At 42.3% G+C, this 19,144-nt stretch overlaps 2 protein-coding genes across 4 annotated transcripts; one reads left to right on the top strand and one right to left on the bottom strand.

The window, feature by feature from the left end:
* Window positions 1-5,509: 5,509 nt before the first annotated feature.
* On the top strand, window positions 5,510-6,923 carry LOC113586561 (histone H1.0-B). Its single transcript, XM_027024758.2, has 2 exons — window positions 5,510-5,603; window positions 5,706-6,923. The coding sequence occupies exon 2, from the start codon at window positions 5,724-5,726 to the stop codon at window positions 6,324-6,326; it is 603 nt and encodes a 200-aa protein (XP_026880559.2). The 5' UTR covers window positions 5,510-5,603; window positions 5,706-5,723; the 3' UTR covers window positions 6,327-6,923.
* Window positions 6,924-9,039: 2,116 nt separating this feature from the next.
* rhot2 (ras homolog family member T2) lies at window positions 9,040-18,808 on the bottom strand. 3 transcript variants are annotated; one of them, XM_027024790.2, is made up of 19 exons: window positions 18,651-18,808; window positions 17,121-17,179; window positions 16,956-17,037; window positions 16,746-16,789; window positions 16,380-16,433; window positions 16,226-16,278; window positions 16,022-16,130; window positions 15,478-15,579; window positions 15,241-15,339; window positions 14,829-14,937; window positions 14,559-14,679; window positions 14,356-14,440; window positions 14,077-14,222; window positions 13,618-13,718; window positions 12,875-13,005; window positions 12,333-12,413; window positions 11,902-12,024; window positions 10,647-10,843; window positions 9,040-10,463 (listed from the first exon to the last, which is right to left on the bottom strand). In XM_027024790.2, the coding sequence occupies exons 1-19, from the start codon at window positions 18,685-18,687 to the stop codon at window positions 10,346-10,348; spliced, it is 1,851 nt and encodes a 616-aa protein (XP_026880591.2). In that variant the 5' UTR covers window positions 18,688-18,808; the 3' UTR covers window positions 9,040-10,345. The 3 variants fall into 3 exon arrangements, with proteins under 3 accessions (XP_026880591.2, XP_026880590.2, XP_026880592.2); XM_027024789.2 differs by having other exon boundaries at window positions 10,647-10,846; XM_027024791.2 differs by lacking the exon at window positions 18,651-18,808 and adding an exon at window positions 17,281-17,313 and having other exon boundaries at window positions 10,647-10,846.
* Between the last annotated feature and the right edge of the window lie 336 nt (window positions 18,809-19,144).

The following is a 19,144-nucleotide window of genomic DNA, read 5'->3' on the forward strand; positions in this document are numbered from 1 at the left end:
AACTGTGGCAGACAGAAAGATAGGCATAACCATGAAACTCCGCCTCTTCCACAGTTGCTGAGTCCCTGAAGAAAGTCATCTGTGCAGCTGGGGTTTGGTCCAGCTGCCCGCCAAATGCACCGACAACATTCCTCCTGACCAATGGCTTCCAAGCAATCTAAAATATCTGAACACTGCTCTGTGCTGTTTGGAATGGGAGCGCTGTCTGTGTATTTTACATGAATTTATTTTGTAAACAACCAATAAGACACAAATAAACCATACCCATGGTCTTTAATATTTGGCAAATCTGAAAATTGTTCCAAGTCGTCCCAAAATTCACGTTTTCCACATCCAAGCATTAAGGACTTAATAAAAAATCCACATCAGCAAACACCACTGAAATATGCACAGCAAACACAATCATCACTGCATGTTTTGGACTAATGCTTGGACATATGTTTTTGCAACCACTTTAGATTAATCTCTGCAGCGGGTCGAAAGTTAATGATTGGTTTGGTGGGAAATTGGTCTATAAGCAAATATGGAGTTACATGGAATTTTCTTGGAAAAACTATTTTGGAACACAGAAGGAATAAATGTAGGACAAGCATATTTTTGTAATTTGTTTTGTCTTCCATAAATATTTCTTCTAATGTCATTTCAAAAATGAGACTAAGCTCCTATAAATGCAATGCATTTTAAAGGCTTTTCTCTGCTGGGGAGTCTTCACTGGAAGTTTTAGAACTGGAGCTGCTCTTAATATTTTTCAGCTTGCCATGATTGTCTGCTAATAATGAAAACAGAAACTCAAAATACTTTACATAATTTCTCACTTTTTGGCTATGAGCGCACATGTCTTCACACTAGCCCTCTAGCCAGCCCTGAAAAATGTAAACTTTAACAGATGCAGACAGCTACCTGCGAGAAGCTCGATACAGAACTAGTACTTCTCTGAACAACTCTGCCATAGGTCTCACTGTGCAGCTCAGCCGTGAACCTCATTACTTCCTGGAGACTTCCCTGAGACTTTCTTACACTGTGTGAGTATAGCTCTGGGTGAATATGGATACATTATGTGAGGCCAGAATAGTTTAGGCCACGAATAGATAAAATAGATGAGGCTATAGACATGATAGTAGCCTTCTTACATTCCTTAAAACAGCCATGATCAAATATCCTTGTACAATGGGACGGTGTGGCGCTGCGGCCAAAATTGTCTTACCCGCAGATACAGACCTGGTAATTTTCTGGACAAGAAGAGGCTCATCATGTGCATTTGGGAGCCTGCTGGAAATTACGTGACTTTTAGTTGTACAGCCCTCTAAAGCAAAGAGATGGAAAGATGAAGTAGGGTTAGAGAAGCATGGATTCTAAATGTCTTGAAAGATGTCTGTGCATTTGTGCGTGCGTGTGTGTGTGTGTGTGTGTGTGTGTGTGTGTGTGTGTGTGTGTGTGTGTGTGTGTGTGTGTGTGTGTGCCTCTGTTAGGGAGATGCATGAACATCACATCCTTTATACTTATACTAAGGGTCAATGGTCTCCAACTAGAACCAAGCACTGACATTCTTTCCCAGAAGTCTTAGCTGCAAGAACATTATTGTCACTGCAATTTTTAAAACTGTAAGCTGCTACTGGAAACCTATAAAATAATTTAAAGCTGTGTAAAAAAAAAACAACCAACCAAAGAAATTAGCTTAGGTTGTAACAGCCTATACTTTTAATGACTAATTAGTAGTATCAATTTAAGTATGTGATAATATTTTATTATAATGACATATTAATAATAATATGAAGAAGAATGATTTGGAAAAAAGATACAAAAAGCAATTATAAATATCAGAACCTATAAAATGCTGAATAGGTCTTACAGCATCCAGCATCTCTACACAGTTATGACTTTTCGCTTTGGTGTGCTACTCCAAGATTTTACCTGGCCACATCTGGTCAACCCTATGAAAAATTGAAATCCTTTCAGTCAGACGAATTTTCACATGGACAGTGGACGATCTTCAAATGAAGGATGTCTCCTAATTCATTTTGTCTCTGTTGAACGTAACACGACAAAAACCTGAGTACAGATATGCAGGAGCCTAGTCATTTTCAAATCTGTCTCCAAAATTAACCATGAGTTTCTAATTTTAACTGGACGCTCCGCTTAACTAAAACTGGGTTACTTTATTTCAAAAGGCCTCTGCTTACCACGCAGACGGTCGTATATATAAGGATATCACTATGTTTCGGAGTAATGGCGCCCTCTACTGGTTAAAACGCGTTATAACCCTTGGAGAGTAGTTTAGGTAAACGCGCACGTACGCAAACGCGCATGCACGCATGTCCACGCAAAAAAAAAAACAAAAAACAAAAAAAAAACCGCAAAACATTATCGTAGGATTTTGGTGTTCCACTGATTCTCTAATAACATCAGGGCCGAACCAAAGTTTATGGAGGCTGGTAAACGATACACAAATACATCCTAGTTTTACAAGAAATGTCAATGAAAAATCACCTTATACAGACTATCCTAATCCAATGTAAACCTTATCTTGTTATGTGGGAAATAAGTCTTAAAACTGAGCCCGGACCTGACCATGCAGTACAACAAACCAACCACTATAGTTCAGATGAGGTTGATTTCATTTGAAGCAAATTGGTTCTAATGAAACTAATGTCTCAATGAAATGATTCCATCTTGTGACAGTATAGTGTCTGTCATATTTTGAAGAACCGGAACTGATCACAGCTGACCCAAAGAGCTGAGGGCGTCCTCTCAGCAGCTGTCTGGACACAAATCATGCGGGATACGTCTGACAGCTAAACAGTTGTTTTAAATAACATAACAAAATCAAGTAAGTAAGTAAGTAAATAAATAAATTGATAACATGATTTGTGTATGTAAATGTAAATGTGTTATAATGCAATTATGACATGTTTTTTGAAAATGCAGATTTCTTTGTAGTTAAATAAAGGGCACGGCTTTAGTCTTTAACTTTAAAATATCACATTTTTACACCTGTGCTCTGCAGAGCCGTTGTCATTTTTACCCAAATCCCTCAGACTATGAATACCAGCACCTGCAGCATTTTTAACCAGTTTCTTGACTTTCACGATTACCTACATCCTAAATAACAGCCTACAATAAACAACAAAAATATCTCGTTGCCTATAGATATTAAATCTGGAAGAGCATTTGTCGAAAAGGGTCATCTGACAGACAGCTCACAGGTGCAGCGAATGTCGTGTGTGTGTGTGTGTGTGTGTGTGTGTGTGTGTGTGTGTGTGTGTGTGTGTGTGTGTGTGTGCGCGCGCACGCCAACGTGTGCGTATGCACAGTCGATTTCTAGAAGAATGAACAGGCATACCGTAGTAGTAAAGGTATGAGTGGATATATAACACGCTTCCAGTGTCTCATGTATGTACTGGACAAAAAGTGCTGTCCTACAAGACCGGCGGGTAGCCTACCGTAGTCTACCTGCAGCTGTGTGAAGCTTTGTGATCACACAACTGCAGCTAGGAAAACCTGCCTCAAAACGTGTACGCAATTCATAAGCGTGGGCTACTTGTGTTTGGTTATGCAGCTCTGGAAAATGCTGTCTCTCCGGCTCTCTCCGGGTCTTCTGGCTCATTATGAATGATTGCAAATTATAATATGGCGGCGCTTTGTGACAGTATCGAGCTATCATTGTTCCGTTATCCGGATCAGGCCCAAAGTCACGTCGTCCATTGTTCCGGTGACTCCTGATCGGGGGCGCGCTAGGCTGGAAGGAGAGCGCGTGCAGGGAGGGTGCTGTTTTCAGCACTAGGAGTCCGCCGACATGCGAAAACAACATGTTGTAGGAGTCCACGAGGAGTTTGCAAGGTGGAGACTCGTCTTCAAATAAATGCGGGTCCAGACAGCGACAAACAAACACCAGTAAACACAGGAACATTCCCTGCACATTATAGTACACGTCCGCACGTTACGAAGTAGTGCGTGCAAGATTGGACCACTAGTACGCGCACGTACACACACAAAGGATTGTGTGTGTGTGTGTGTGTGTTGCGTGCGTGCGGGCGTGCGCGAAGGAGTGCTTGGGGCATGTGAAATGAGAATAGGATTTTGTGTTTGCGTGTGTGCGTGCTGGAGCAATTCTAAAACAATTTCTGAACACCATCGGAATGTTACCTGAGACATTTGTGCCCATACGCTAATTAATTATCAATAGCCTACTAATAATAATTTTGATTAAGATCAAAGGCAGTCGAAGAGACTATACCTGCTCTGTATTCAACTAGACTTAGGCAAGAAATAAACAGCTACTCACAATTAACATTAAAAGCCACGGAACCAAAGTTTAGGCTCTAAAATATTGATCATCAATCAATTATTGTTTATTGGCTACTATCAGTGTTATTGGATGTTTTTAAAGTGGCGTTCAGAGGATGCGTGTGTGAAGTGCAAACTGTATTGTAAAGCTTACTGAGACGCAAGATGGCGTTCATTGGCTCAAACAGTGAAAAATGTGAATTAAACAAACAAGCCGGTGACAGTTCTGCTCTAAAGTACTCATGTAACATGGAAAACATTTTGAAACCATACGCTGAAATATATGACGTACATTTCATCTTTTTGGCCGCGCTCCGTTTGCCAGTAGACAGATAACAAAAGAATGCGTGAGAGCACCGGCAAGTGTAAAACGATCAGTCCGGCTGATCGCTGTCAATGTGTCAATCCCGCCCGAGACATTTACCCCATTACACACACACCAGCGGGGCTAGTAAGCCTACAACCTGTCCACGATAACAGGAATCGATGTTCGGTAAAGCAGGTCTTTTGGCTGTTGGCAACTTTCCTAGCAGCCGAGCAGCCCAGACATATTCAGCATAGTACACTCTTGTTCATACTCTTTTTTTACCGTTTTATGCGAAAATAAATAACACACCTTAATTTTACAGAAAGCTCTTTAAATGTCTGAGTATGGTAAACAATTTTGGGGCAACTTTAATTCACACACATTTAATTTATAGGAGGTTTAACAATAAATAATCTGAACAACGTCACGCAGACTCACAGGCAGGACTGTGTTAGTTGGCAAACTATATCGGTGGATTAAAAACCTAAACGGCGTTTTGCATGAACCGAACCCGGTCTGTCCTCCATAGCAGTGATTCGGGTTTCATGTGCATTCAGTATTCCGATCCCTGGTTCCGTTGTTTTGGGTCAATTTTGCCGGAATTCTGCAAAATACATCGCCGCGCACACAGCTTCGAGTCGGTTTTCAGAGAAAAAAAGTTGCTCGGTCACAAATATCTGAGGAAACGTTTGTTCGTCCGTGAAGCCTAAACTGTTCCCCCTAAGACCCAGTCGTTGGAAGAGCCGAGGTCGAATCGGGCTGCGCGAATTCGGCAAGAGTTCGAGGAAGAAGAAACACAAACTAGCCCGCGCGGATTTCATGGAAGCCTGCTCGATCAGCTGCTGGCAGTTGGTGTTCTCAATCACGTCCGCGCGGAGGCTTCATAGACTCTACGGGCGCACTACGAGAATAATATACACACTTTCAGCGCGCTTCTCCACCTTGGTACACGTTATAGCAATTCCTACTTTGTATCGCACAAGAGCGAAGACTCAGAAGCGACGTGGCAAAAGTAAAAGCCCAATCCTTTTGCCAAAAGGATTAGAGCTCCCGACTTCTGCAGCGGTTTTCTTTAAAGCAGAGTTTGACCACTTGGCGTTTTGCATTCCTCTAGGTCCGAGAGAAATTTGCTATGGCAGAGACAGCGGCAGCACCCGCGGCGAAGCCCAAGAAGGCGAAATCCCCCAAGAAGGTCACCTCTCACCCCAAATACTCCGACATGATTAAAGCGGCGATCGTTGCTGACAAGAGCCGCGGAGGGGCGTCCCGGCAGTCCATTCAGAAGTACATCAAAAGTCACTACAAGGTGGGTGAAAATGCCGACTCCCAAATCAAACTGGCTTTGAAGAGGCTGGAGGCCAGCGGGCTCTTGCGTCACACCAAGGGCATCGGAGCGTCCGGCTCCTTCAAACTGGCCAAGGCAGAGGACCTGAAGAAGCCAGTGAAGCCCAAAGCAGCCGTCAAAGCCAAGAAACCAGTCAAAGCTGTCCCCAAGCCCAAGAAGGCTCCGAAACCCAAGAAAGTGGCAAAATCCCCCGCCAAGGCAAAGAAGAGCAAACCGGCGGAGAAGAAAGTGAAGAAGGCCGCCGAGAAGAAGAAGTCTCCGGTAAAGGCAAAGAAAGTGGCCAAGAAGGCGAAGGTGGCGAAGCCAGCCAAGCCAAATAAAGCCAAGAAGGTGAAAACGGCAAAGCCCAAACCGAAGACAGCGGCCAAGAAAGCAGCTAAGAAGAAATGAAGGGACTTAAAACTTCATCCCAAACTCTGAGACTGACTAATCAGAAACAATTAGAGCGCACTGTAAATAGACTTTTTTTGGAGGAAAAAAAAAGTGTTTTGGTATATTATTATTTTTGTATGGTATTTGTTCTGACTTCAACCCAACCTTTTTTACAGCCACTTTGCACTACTGTGATATGATGTAAGATCCTACTAAATAAACAAGGGTCTTAAATTATTGCAGTTATGTGGCTAAACAATTCTTATTTATTTTTGTGCTCGGAACGGTTGGTTTAGTGGTTTGAACGACCTTTAATAATATCTGGACAACAATATGGAACAGCATCATTTTGGTAGGACTGTGAATTAAGATAAAGGTGTATATGGTCGGACATTCTGAACGGTGAGCATCGACTTTGTGCTGTATATTGTAAACTACAGCCCCTGTTCCCAGAGGGGCCGAGGAACGATGCAGCCTTGATTACAGTCTCAACCCAAATTATTATGTTTCATGCTTATGTCAGGTTGTTGTAAACTAGCTACATTAGCCTACGTGTAATAACTCGTTCGAACACCTTTATATTGTACAACAATAAACTTTTTCTCATCTTCTAAACGACTGTAATTTATTAGTCTGCATTCACTCTTCGTGCGATCGCATCAGAGGGAGAGGCAGGATGCGTTCGGTGCCATAGGCAACAAGGCAGCCAGCGGCCGGTGGAGCTGATGGGTGTGTTACTACGGCGGCAGTCCCGCCCGGAGCCATGATGAGTCCTTGTAGACCACACCCAAGGGGGGCGCTCCCGCTGTCGGGGGTGCAGCGACGGTAGAACAGCATCTTCTGCTTGCCAAGGGCGAGTAGCGTTGTCGCATCCTGTCGGAATTGTCGGATATACGCTCCGGGAAGCGCGGCGCGCAAATGCACTTCATTGAACAGGCGACGTTTGGGGTTTCTAGAGTTGTGTTAGTTAATGCTCAGTTGCGGTGGAAAACTAGAGAGGCCAATTGAAATGCCGGTAATATTACAAGTTATACATTTAAACACCTAAACATGTCACTTCGTTTTTACAAAAGAAGTTAAATATTTTTATTTTATAGTTTGAGCCAGTTTTTTTTGAATGCGTGCCCATTTAATGATTGAAGGCCAATCATTAGTGTGGATGGGTTTCACTTATAGAAAAGGAAATGCTTTCATTCCTTTTGCAATTTTTCTTTTTCTAAAATATATAGAGCTTATGAACAATTAAACACAGAGGTAAATTCCATTTACATACTGCATTTATTTTCAACTTGACTCCAACATATAGTAAACTCCAAATACAGGCGTCGTTTTTATTTCAATTCTGTAGTCCAAATGGCAGTTTGGATTTGAAACTGCACAAACAAGGACGGGGTGATTTGCAGACTGCAGACCATAGCGCACCATGTCCTGTTTCCTGTCCTGCTGGTATAATGAACACTTAATGTCCCTGACTGGCCACGTCATCCTTACACGTGACTCCCAGGTAAAGACGGGTATGTGTAGAAGCCTACCCGCACCTCCAAGTCGGTGATTTTGAATACTGATATTCTATTACACAAATTAACAACCACTAACATCTCTTCGTAAAATTCGGAGTTCCTAATGAGTGAATTTCCTTATTCCACTTTATTTCATGTTGAAAAACATTTCGTATTAACTACACTTTAATATGAGCCTTAATACCAAGTAAAGTTTCATTAGGTTATTATACATTACTATAAACACCGTTTGATCCATGACAGCGATTTATTTTTAAATTAGGACAAGAGTACATAAAAATGCCTATTTTTTTCATATATTTGCAAGTTCTTATAAATGGGTGTAGAACTCAACGCGTCATTATATGTTTACTTTGATGAGAGCTGACATTTGGTTTAACTTAAAACATTTTGAAATAACGCTTGAAACTACACCTTGAAACTAATCTCAGCAGAATGGTCAGTTTGTGCATCCTAAAAACAGATCTGCTTTTACATGCACGCTAAATATGGTCGGGCCAATAACATTTGACAGCTTAATGGACATGCAGTAAGCAAGGAAAAACACCGGACAAGTACAACTTGTACTAATTTGGTTTTGATAAGACATCAATATTCTGGCCTCCTTTTTGCTCACTTCATTTTTGCCACGGCCAAAGATATGGTTTCCAACGGACTCGATAGTTTAAAACTCTACTAACATGAAGCGAATGTTTTGCAGTCTAATTTGCAAACGAGTGCCAGACTGTTCAGGGGAGTAAAACACAAGGTAAATGTCTGAAGTTTGATTACTACCTGATGCATCTTATATATCTTACAGCTGTAGAGAACAGGGAAGACACACGGCAAGTGGATTAACGTGGAATCCTGGATACGTTTTTAGCCCAGTGACATACTGGACATAAGGTCTGGGTTGCGCACACGCACACACGTCCAGTCTCAAGTGTTAAGTCTTGTGTTAAGTTTTTAAGTAACATAAGCTGTGATAGATGAAGGAGGTCTCCTGTGATGTGGCCCCAGAATGTTAATGAATTGTGGGAGATCTGAGAGGGACCGCTGCCTCTCTGCACCTGAGAAGACATCACTGAAGAAAATCAAGTAAAATGACACCAATGGGTGCCACTCATCAAGCAATCAGCCACTCCTATCAGGTCACACGACCACATCTAATATTCAACATCTTCCAGCGTCTCAAGTTTACAGCACAAAAACATGATCAGAAGAGACCATTCTCACATGAAAAAAGTTTATTACAAAATATTTTTGTTGAAACATACTAGCTTTGATGCACTACAAGTAAAAATTTCATGAGGATGTGGAGAACTTCAGGGGCTGAACTGCAGTGGGACTGTTTACGCGCACGTGTGTAACCCAACACACATGTAAGTTTACCTGCTGATTACTATACAGACTTATTCCAGACAGCAATATTGAATAGTTTATATATTTCATTGTTGGGTTTTCATACAAAGTATAGGCACAAACCCTAAAATCTGAAATGGATTCTGTTGATGTTGAAGGTGCACATACACAGTCACAGTGGTGCTTGGCACGGAGGTCTCCGCTTTAATTGCAGATGCGTAGAGGCTCAGAACCACCTCCAGCTAGGGCGAGTTTCTGAGGTTTCAGGCACCCATCATATTCAAAGTGATAAACGCAGCCAAAAAGGGAGGAAAAAAACAGCACTGAAAATGGGTCAGAACACCCTGTGGCTTCGCACTGTAATTATAAATAACATAAGTGGACATGTCTGCATCTCCATAGACAACTACCAGAATGTGATAACTTCTGGTTTAATATATGTGTGCGCGCGCGTGCAAGTCAACAACCCAGAGGTTCTCCACAATGTTTCTGAGCTAATATGACACAAAGGTGACCTCTATCTCATAAAGATCAAACAGAACAAACCTTTCAAAACACACAACAAAAACCCAGCTGGTCCAAACCCTGTGTGCTTGAGCGGTGACCTTCTGGAAAGAAAGCATTGTGTTTGGACCCTTCACTGTCAGTCATCACTATAATACAATAAACATCTGTCTACTCGGGCAGGTCCCACACGAAATAATTCCATACAATTCAGCATTTTCCACTGCTCATAATGGTGCAAGTTAATCTCTTTCACTTTTCACTCACACATACATGGACACACATTCACAAACTCTTCTGCACTGTCTCCATGTTTTGCTGTTACTGAGTGTGAGGGTTTCAGCTGAACCGAAGTTTGGGGAAATGTGACACAGGTTAAGGGTCAACCATTAAGATCAAGAGATGACAAGGTCAGCGTGACCACTAGCTGCATTTTTGCTGTGCATCATGAGGTCCACATCTGTTCCCCTTGTATTCATAACAGGGGAAGGGGGAGTTGGGTCCATTGCATTACTACTCTCAGTCTCATTGCTTAGCATTGTAAGGCAAACACTGTGTATATCTGTATGTGTGTGTATGTGTGTATGCACGTCGGAGAGACAGAGTCAGAGTTGGAAATGACAGCCAACAGAAGTAAGAGGAGACCCAGTGTTTATGAGGCGCGTGCGGATGTTATTTGTGTCTGTAGAAGGCTCTGTACAAAGCGAAGCCCAGGACCGTTGCCATAGCAGCACCAAGCGTCACACGCAGCCAGAAGGAGGTGCTGCTCATATCTGAACCATTCAGGTGCCTAGAGACAGGAAATGACATCAGACACAAATTAGGGGAAACACAGAATACAAATGCATTTGTACTCCTCAGAATGCAACAGTCTATATTAAAGTGAACTAAACTTCAAGTAAGAGATTAGGCAACATTTAGTCTGGTCAGTCAGGACAGGTCTGGTTATGTGAGCCACATGCAGGGTACTTACGGGCACATGGCTGCACACACCAGCTTGTTGTAGATGTGCGCATTGCTGTGCGAGTGCAGTGTGGAGAAGCGCAGTGGCGCCGGGAGTCTGTGCTTGTAGCAGAACTCAGCTGGACTCATGCCGTGGTGCTGCTTCACCTCGCTCAGGTCCGCCTTGGAGGCCACCACTACACACGGCACGCCCCGCTCCATGTAGTGCTGCTGTATGGGCATACACACACGAAGACATGCACACAAACATGCATCAACACACACAGGCACGTGCACACACAAATACGCACAAACAGGCACACACAAATATACAGACACGTAAATCAACAGACGAACATGCATGCATGCAAACAAAGGAACACACACACACACACACACACACACACACACACACACACACACACACACACACACCAGCTAAACTCCATATATACATTTCTAAAAGTGAACTTCAGTAAAATAGAACAGTTAATAGCAGAACACTCAGTGGTGGGATGTAGATAATTTGGTTAGCACTCCTGTGTCTGCTGAGTCAGTACTTACGTTTACTCTAGTTGTGCATGTTTAAAATGTAAAAGGTTCGTGAGTGATTCTAACGCCAGTATAATGCGTTTTCCTCGCTACTGGACTTGACACGCCTGTTCTCCCCTTACATATCACACAATTTCCAGCAGTTTTTTTAAACACAGAGTTCATTACACACCACGATGGCCTGGAGCATCTGTGGCCTGGGGCTATAAAATGTAATGAATACCGTAGAAATATCAAGATATTTCACATTTCCTTTTAGGCAGTTGCACTCGGTTTTGGGACGCCAGAGTGCTTGTGAAAAGCCGTCACCTGTTTAAATACCAAAAGGTCAGATTTTGCCTAATTTGCGATTCTGGTTTTCATCGGACAATGAATGTAAACCTCATACTTCCACGATCCCATTAAATGACTGCAAGCGTTCCTATGTTCAGGGTAGTCATTCATTATCATACAGCTGGCAAATGACAGGAAGGAAAACCCCTGACACCCTGTGGTCATAGTACAGGTTTGTAGTACACTGCAAATATAGAAGTTCAGAGGAGCAAGATCTGTAATGTAAATACTTTGAGGGTGGCACTAGTGGGAAATGTTTATGTATGCACATTAGGCTACCAGGCACCTCCTTTAAAACTGAAGAAGAAAACCCTCAGTTGCATATAGCTAGTAGTTTCACTGTTGCCATCTGTCTACAGTGGGAGAACCCCAACCATAACAGTGTGTCTGTGTGTTTATACCTTGTATATACTAGCACAGTAGTTGAATGAGTCTGGGTCGCTGACATCATACATCAGGCAGGCAACATCGCAAGCTGCATCTGCTGCTTTCAGGAACTCCGTTTCCACGTCAACCTCCTCCAGCTACAGGAAATGACATGAAAATGAGACAGGAAGTGACAGCAGTCTGATATGGATGGATAAACCGCAGTTTTAAATGATTCCCCTCAGCACGGAAAGAAACCCACACCACACCACCAATCAACTCCACCCGTTTGAACACACTCCTTCCCGTCGTGTCCAGTTAAGGCTGGGAACAGGTCCACCTTTATGACGGGGCCCATTACATCTTTCAGTGGGGGTAATGTTTTCTGCCTGTGCAGGGTCCAACGCACCCCTATATCTCTGTCTAGGCCTCCTCGATGGCTGCAGGAATAACGGGTCTCACTTACAATGAGGTATTTCTCCTGGTTGGCAATGGTCACAGTATTGATGGTGTAAAGAGAAAAAGCACTGGAATTGCAGTCGTCAACCTGAGAAACACAAGCACATACTTTATTAACAGAAGTTACACATTACTCTATATGCAGAACATTTTATTAAATTGTGTCATTTTTGTTGTGTTTAACTCTCTTCATTACATGCCTAGTGAATAAACAACTGTCCTCTGATAATGTAAAGCCTGTGGAGTCAAGTACAAATGGATGAGTTTAAAATTAAATGTTGGCATAACTTGCTTAATTTGTTTGTTAAGCTTTAAGTTACGTGTCACAGGCTAACAAAAGGGTTAGCGTGAGGTGTAGGTCTGACTCCGTGATCTGTAATAAAGAGATGTTGATTTGTGGACAGAGTTGATAAGACTGACTGATAGCAGACCAGTGTGTGATCAACAGCTGTCGAATATAGCCTTTCTTCCAAGACAGTCAACATGCCTTGAATCCAAAGGTCTCTTCAAAGTTCAGAGGTCACACACCGTCATAATGGCATGGCTCACCATTATACTTTGGCCCAGGAAGTCTTGTAAGAACGCAGTCTTTCCTGTCCCACATGGACCAATCACCTTGCAGAGAAACACAGAGCGTTGGGTCTGCCCCCTTTCCAGGTCTAATGCCTTCTCTCTGGTTACTGAGAGAGAGAGAGAGAGAGATTTTGAGTGTGATTCTCAGTTGTACTTAATGATTAATTGGTTACAACATTACTTTTCTGTGATGACTAATGCAATTCTTAAAATTTTAAGCTATAATAACTATTGTTTACATTTGCTCATTAAAGAAATACAGGAAGAAATAATACTGCACACCCACTGTGCTCCACCGGGTGGCGGTATTATGAGTCAGCATTCTCCTATAAAGTCATAGAAGAAGCAGCAGGTTTTGAATAAGAGTGGCTGGAAGTCGATACAGCTAAATGGACCGAACTATCATTCACAAACTAAATATATCAGCATTTCTGTGAATGTGGAGCTATATTAGAAAGGTGAACTAAAGCTGAATCTGATGTCTTTGTGTTCCACTGATTTGCCAAAATAAAAGTTTATAATAAATAAAATTCTAACCCTAGTCCAATAGATACTTTCAACCCATCCCATCAACCCTACTGTGTCTTTTCCAAAGCTTTTTGCACCACACTATGTGAAAAATAAAAATCAATACAGCTAAGAGGGACTTTTACAACAGCAAAGGTAATAACCCACTAGCACATACACGTGAGCATGCATGCGAGTGCGCAAATTTGTACCTGTGATGGCTGACGTTTGAGAATCCTGCTCCATTAGAGTAGAGTAACCAAGGTAACCCAGGTACTCGAGACACCTATGGACATCCAGGTACGCCGACAACCTGCAAGATGTAAGCAATAAAAGCTCAGTGACATCACATTACACATAACCGATCACAGCTTTATTTATACTCAATGTAATCCCAAAAAATCTACTAACTGCCTGCAAACCTGCCTCACCTAGCTCAGATGTCACACAACAGCACTTCAGTCCGGCTACCTCACAAACTTTCCAGAACTGAATGGTAGTAACATGGTAAGTAGAGGTATACTGAATGTGTGTATGACCAGGGAGGTGTGCACTAAGGCCCTGTAGCTCAGTCTTGGCACTTGAATCCACACCTGGCCCAGGTGGGCTCTTAGCTGAAACTGCTTGGCTACTGTGTTGCATCTCCCAGTCTCCGTGGGTGGATAGCTTACGTCCACTGGCAGAGGTAGCCACGCTGAGAGATGTAGCCTTCCTCTGTGGTGGAGATGCTACGATACACAGATTCACCCCAAGGCATGAAGGGAAATACGCTAAACAGGTTCCTCAGCTCTGCTGGAGAGAGGGCAGAATCCTTATCCTGTACGAAAAGGCAAAGAGAGACAGGAGCGCAGGTAAGCAGCACAGGTACAGGTCATGTCCCTGTTGACCACAAGGGGGTGCCGTGCAGCTGATTCGCTTGGCTGTAGAGACTGGGTGTTTCCGTTGATTACCTCATCATATTTTTCAAAGAGCCTCTGGAGAAACTGATAACCGAGATGAGTCAGCTCCGTTGTACAACCTACAGGCACACGTAATCTGAAGATACGTGCACATTCGCACATTTACACAACCACACAAATGGTTAAATAAATAAAACAACAACAACAACAACAACAACAGTACTTTAGCATTAATGCAGTGAAGCTGGACTGACGGTGGATAGAGGTAGTCGTCTGTGAGCTCGAGTGTGTCGTCATAGCCAAACTTGCGTAGAATGGCCCATGTAGTTTCGTGCCGCCCTCTCTGAATAAAAAGCGTGTTCAGAAACAGGAATCCTGCACACACACATAGAAAGCAAGAAGACTGTGTGTAAGAATGCGTGTGCTTCCATGACCATATGAATTCCATGAATTGTAAGCAATTACGTTCCGTAAATCAATGTAGTTTCCTTTGGTGTGACTGCATGCGTTTGTGTACGTGTTACCATTAAGCGTGAGGCCGTTGTCCTGAACTCCGTCACTAGTGTTTTTCCACACAACTGTCTTCACATCCTCCAGAGCCTGAGGTGCTAAAGGGTTCCCAAAACAAGATTTCTACACAAAACCACACACAAAATTAATGAACAAGATTTCTACATGTATGGAAATCACACACAAACAACTAATCTGAATTATTAGACATTCACAAGCAGTAGTAATTATTGAGCAATTCACCTCCAAATTCAGATTTTCGGTTACAAATTCCATTACTGTCTCCTTTAATTCGCATTAAACAGGTAAATACATAAATAAAATAAAAACCTTTACTTTCCAGAAACCAGTTAACTTTTATTTAACGCACTTTTACAAACAGTGTTCTTGAAAGGACATGCAAATACACAAGTAAGTTGCGCTTACCTGAAAGCTGTTGAGTTCGGAATCACTGAGGATGCGATCGTTGTCTTGATCAGATATGGTGAAAACCCGGCTGAGGGCACGAACACACTGTGGCTTCAGCTACAACACACACACACACACACACACACACACACACACACACACACACACACACTTCAGTGTCACCACAACCCACCAGAGAAGAGAGGATGGGGCTTCATCTATAGTTTGTGTGTGTGTGTGTGTGTGTGTGTCTACCTGTTTGTCTTCAGGGTCATAGAGTGGTGCCGTAGGGTGAAGAACAGCTTTTTGAGCATAGTAGAAAAGCTCGGAAATATTCTTCAGATTCTTAGCAGAGCACTGTGGAAACAAGTCGAAGCACACACACACGCAAACAATTCACGAAGGACTTTTCTCAAAACAAACACACCAATGATTGTATTTTATACACACTATGCCGACCCATGCAGAGACATACACAAGCACACATCCAAGCAGGATAAATGCATCCATAAGTGGAACAAAGCCAAACTGACTAAGTATTACTCCAATAACTGCTTCTAAAACCCGAGATTTGAGGCTTGCTTGTTGCTCTGTGTGGCACTGCGTTTGTGTGTCGTGCTGAACAGTTGTTGCTTTTAAGTATGGACACATGGTTTTCATGCTGACCTCTCTAGACCAGCTGCTACTCAGCTTATGTTTACAAAGGCTTCATTATTTACAACACGGAAAAAGTCTGCACCCTACGATTCCATAGCGGGAGATTCAAATCATATCTAAGTATTTGGGCTGATGTTCTTACCTCCACGCAGGTCTCAATCTCCGAGAACTGGTTCATGATTGGCAGGATAGTTTCCATAGAGCTGCCAGAACGTAGGTCAGACTTGTTGCCCACAAGGATGATGGGAATTCTATAGCAACAACAGAAAGACAATCCTAATGAAAAACCAAAACAAAACATGAAAGGCAAGGCTGCAGGGAAGATGCAAGTGAATGAGGGACATACTTGCTGCCTTTCTCGGCTCCGCCGTTCACAAGGGGAATCCATTTAGTCCTGATCTGATGAGAAAAACAGCACATGTGTAAATCAAAAGAATTACGGGGAAAAGTGACAGGATGAAACAAGAGAAAGTTTCAGACAGACAGACTGGAAAAAAGACCTTGTCAATGGTTTCTTCTTGTGTTACATCATACACCACACATACGACGTTAGCCTGGAGGATAGGTCAGAGATCACAAGAAGTAAAATACATTTTCAACTGGAGGTCAAATAAAAACAACTGCAAAGTTGGCTGATTTATTAAATTCACAGTAGAACACATTCTTTATTTGTTAGCAGCTGTTAGACAATATTATGTTATGATAACAATAAACTGAATTGTTACTGTTTACACTGCTCCAATGACAAGATATGTATTAAGATAGACCATTACAAGACACACAATAGCATGTCCAATGACAAAGATTCCCTGGAAGAGACCAGAAAGCCTGAATGAGCTCTCCATCTTAGATCAGACGCTGTATACCTTGATGATCTCTTCCTTCAGTGCTTCTTCAGTCTGCTCGTTTTCTGCACACAAAAGGAATATGAAAGGCATTTCTGGCCTATACATATACCAACATACACTAACATAATACCAGGCCCAACATACATGCCCAAACATTACCAACCTATGCTTACAAATAGCAACACCACAGTAGGTCTATCAGACTCTCTCACACATGAGTTTATTTACCAGAGTAGTCCACTATGTGTGTGGGCACTTTCTCAGGCGTGACATCTGCAGGTATGGTGATCTCTTCAGCACGCAGGGGGACCTGCCCAGTGGCACAGAGAGCCTGGCATCATTCTCACAGTCTGAAGCAGTCGAACGCACATGTGGAAGAAAACGAAGGCTCACCTCCTCTGGGAACTCCTCTCCTACCAGGGACATGATGAGAGAGGTCTTCCCAACCTTAGCTGGAGAAAGCAGAGCAAAGACATCTTAACAACCCAATGAACACATTAATCCAGAGACATGAACAGGGGGATGTGGGCCAAGTGCATGACACTGAACTCACCCTCGTTCTGTTACAGAAGGAGCAGAAATGAAGATGAGAGTGAAGGAAGGAAGGAGCAAAAGAGCACTAGTGTACACAGATTGGCAAGTGAAGACAAATCACCTCCAGCCCAGCTCTGAAATGACGCTCACACTGATTGAGCACATGCACATTCCTAGACATATGCGGAAAGATGGAAACTAGATGTGGACGTTGAGTTTTGCAGTGCTACAGGTAACGTTCCTAAATACATTATCATGTGTGATTTGTATATTTCCATGAGAGCTTACAATTTAGAGTGGCGATGCAACAGTAGATACAAAAGCAAAACATATTTTGAAAACTCATTTAACGTTGTCCAAACCCACCGTCGCCCTGCATCGCCATGATGGCACAGGTAAAGTAACCTATATGACTTGAATGCACTGACAAAAATTAAAGCAAATAATAGCTATTTAATATGTAATCATAATAATTTAGTTGTCAGTTGGTGAGCATGATAGGTAGGTTACCTAGCCAACACCTTCATACGTTTAACACCACCAATTCCATATCGGCGTTTACAGTAAAACTTTCAAGCTTTATATTCCTAGCTAGCTCCATCACTTTCTAAGTTTTATTCTTGGAAATGTGAGCTGGCTCCATCACGTTTTTGACGAGACAAGCCAGGTAGCTACTTACTCCAATAAGCAATTTAGACAAAATGTTTGGGTAGGGTTTGGCTACAGATAAGATAACCGAAATATGCAAAATACCAGTCCACATTACCGTTGGATAAAAGAGCAACGCAAAATATACACGAAGAACAAGAACGGTCAGAGAAATAAATAATGACAACTTTGACAGTCTTTGAAGACGTTGACAAAACATAACTAGCTAGCGTTAGCTATGAATGAAAATTGCCCGTTTTTCCATGGTAGGTCATAAAAACTAAAATAAAAGCCCAAATCTCCAGAGAGCCAGTGCGTGATCAAGTTCGCCTGGTCTCTGACTGCTATGGCCAACATGGCAACATGGTATCTTGTGTTTTAGCTAACGCTAGCAAACATCTTTCAACAAGTTGCTAGACAGATAACTAGTTTGCCAACTGTTCCTAAAAGACACCGAGGGTAAGTAATTTATTTAGGCATCGACCTACTACAAAATCTGTCTTTTTAACAGAATTAGCTAGCTAGCCAGCCAGTTTGTATGCCAATATAGTTAAGACAAGTTACTTACTGCTAGACATAGCTATTAGCCAGTTTTACTAGCTACAGAGATGTTAATCTAGGTTAATGTAGTTAATCTAGGTTAATGTAGTTAATCTAGGTTAATGTAGTTAATCTAGGTATCTAACCCAGTTAACTAGCTAGCCAGTTTGAGTACTTTGCTTGCAGATGCGCGGTACTTACGTTCCCCCAAAAGCAGTATCCGAACATCACGTTTCATTTTCAATCTATTTGTTAGCGATGTTCAGTGTGCACCTCTAAATTTATTGTTTACGATTTTAAACCATTCAAAAGGCACTCCGCGTCCCTCTGACCCAGTTCATCCAAGGAGAAACCGGGTACGTTGTCTTAGCTTCCGGTATGTGCTAAAACACCCGCCCCTTCCCGGGCCAATAGCCAAACTTCTTACCGGATTATTTGGTGAGCTCAGAGTTTTTGCCACTAGTTACTCTAACTATTGCATTTTAAGTTTATTGTGTTGGCTAGAATGATATTTCACCAGTCTTATATAACTCCATATTGAATCACTCTATATGCCATTCGTCATTTTTTTCATAATCAAGTGAAAATGGGTGGGTCTGTTTCTTCCACAAAACCATGCAACAGCAGAAAATATCCTTATGCAGTATGTTTCTGTCCAGTTTTATTTGGGCAAAGGCTTACCATGAACCCAACTA

Source organism: Electrophorus electricus, chromosome 10, assembly GCF_013358815.1.
Source record: "Electrophorus electricus isolate fEleEle1 chromosome 10, fEleEle1.pri, whole genome shotgun sequence".
NCBI classification, from domain to species: domain Eukaryota; kingdom Metazoa; phylum Chordata; class Actinopteri; order Gymnotiformes; family Gymnotidae; genus Electrophorus; species Electrophorus electricus.

Excerpts from the sequence above, each read along its gene's own strand:
- LOC113586561 (XM_027024758.2), top strand. The coding sequence starts at position 5,724 with ATGGCAGAGACAGCGGCAGCACCCGCGGCGAAGCCCAAGAAGGCGAAA.
- rhot2 (XM_027024789.2), bottom strand. The coding sequence starts at position 18,687 with ATGAAACGTGATGTTCGGATACTGCTTTTGGGGGAAC. Across the intron at positions 17,180-18,650 it reads GATACTGCTTTTGGGGGAAC|CTAAGGTTGGGAAGACCTCT; the intron begins GTAAGTACCGCG and ends TGCTTTCTCCAG. Across the intron at positions 10,847-11,901 it reads ACTGTGCTAGTATATACAAG|CAGCACTACATGGAGCGGGG; the intron begins GTATAAACACAC and ends ATGCCCATACAG.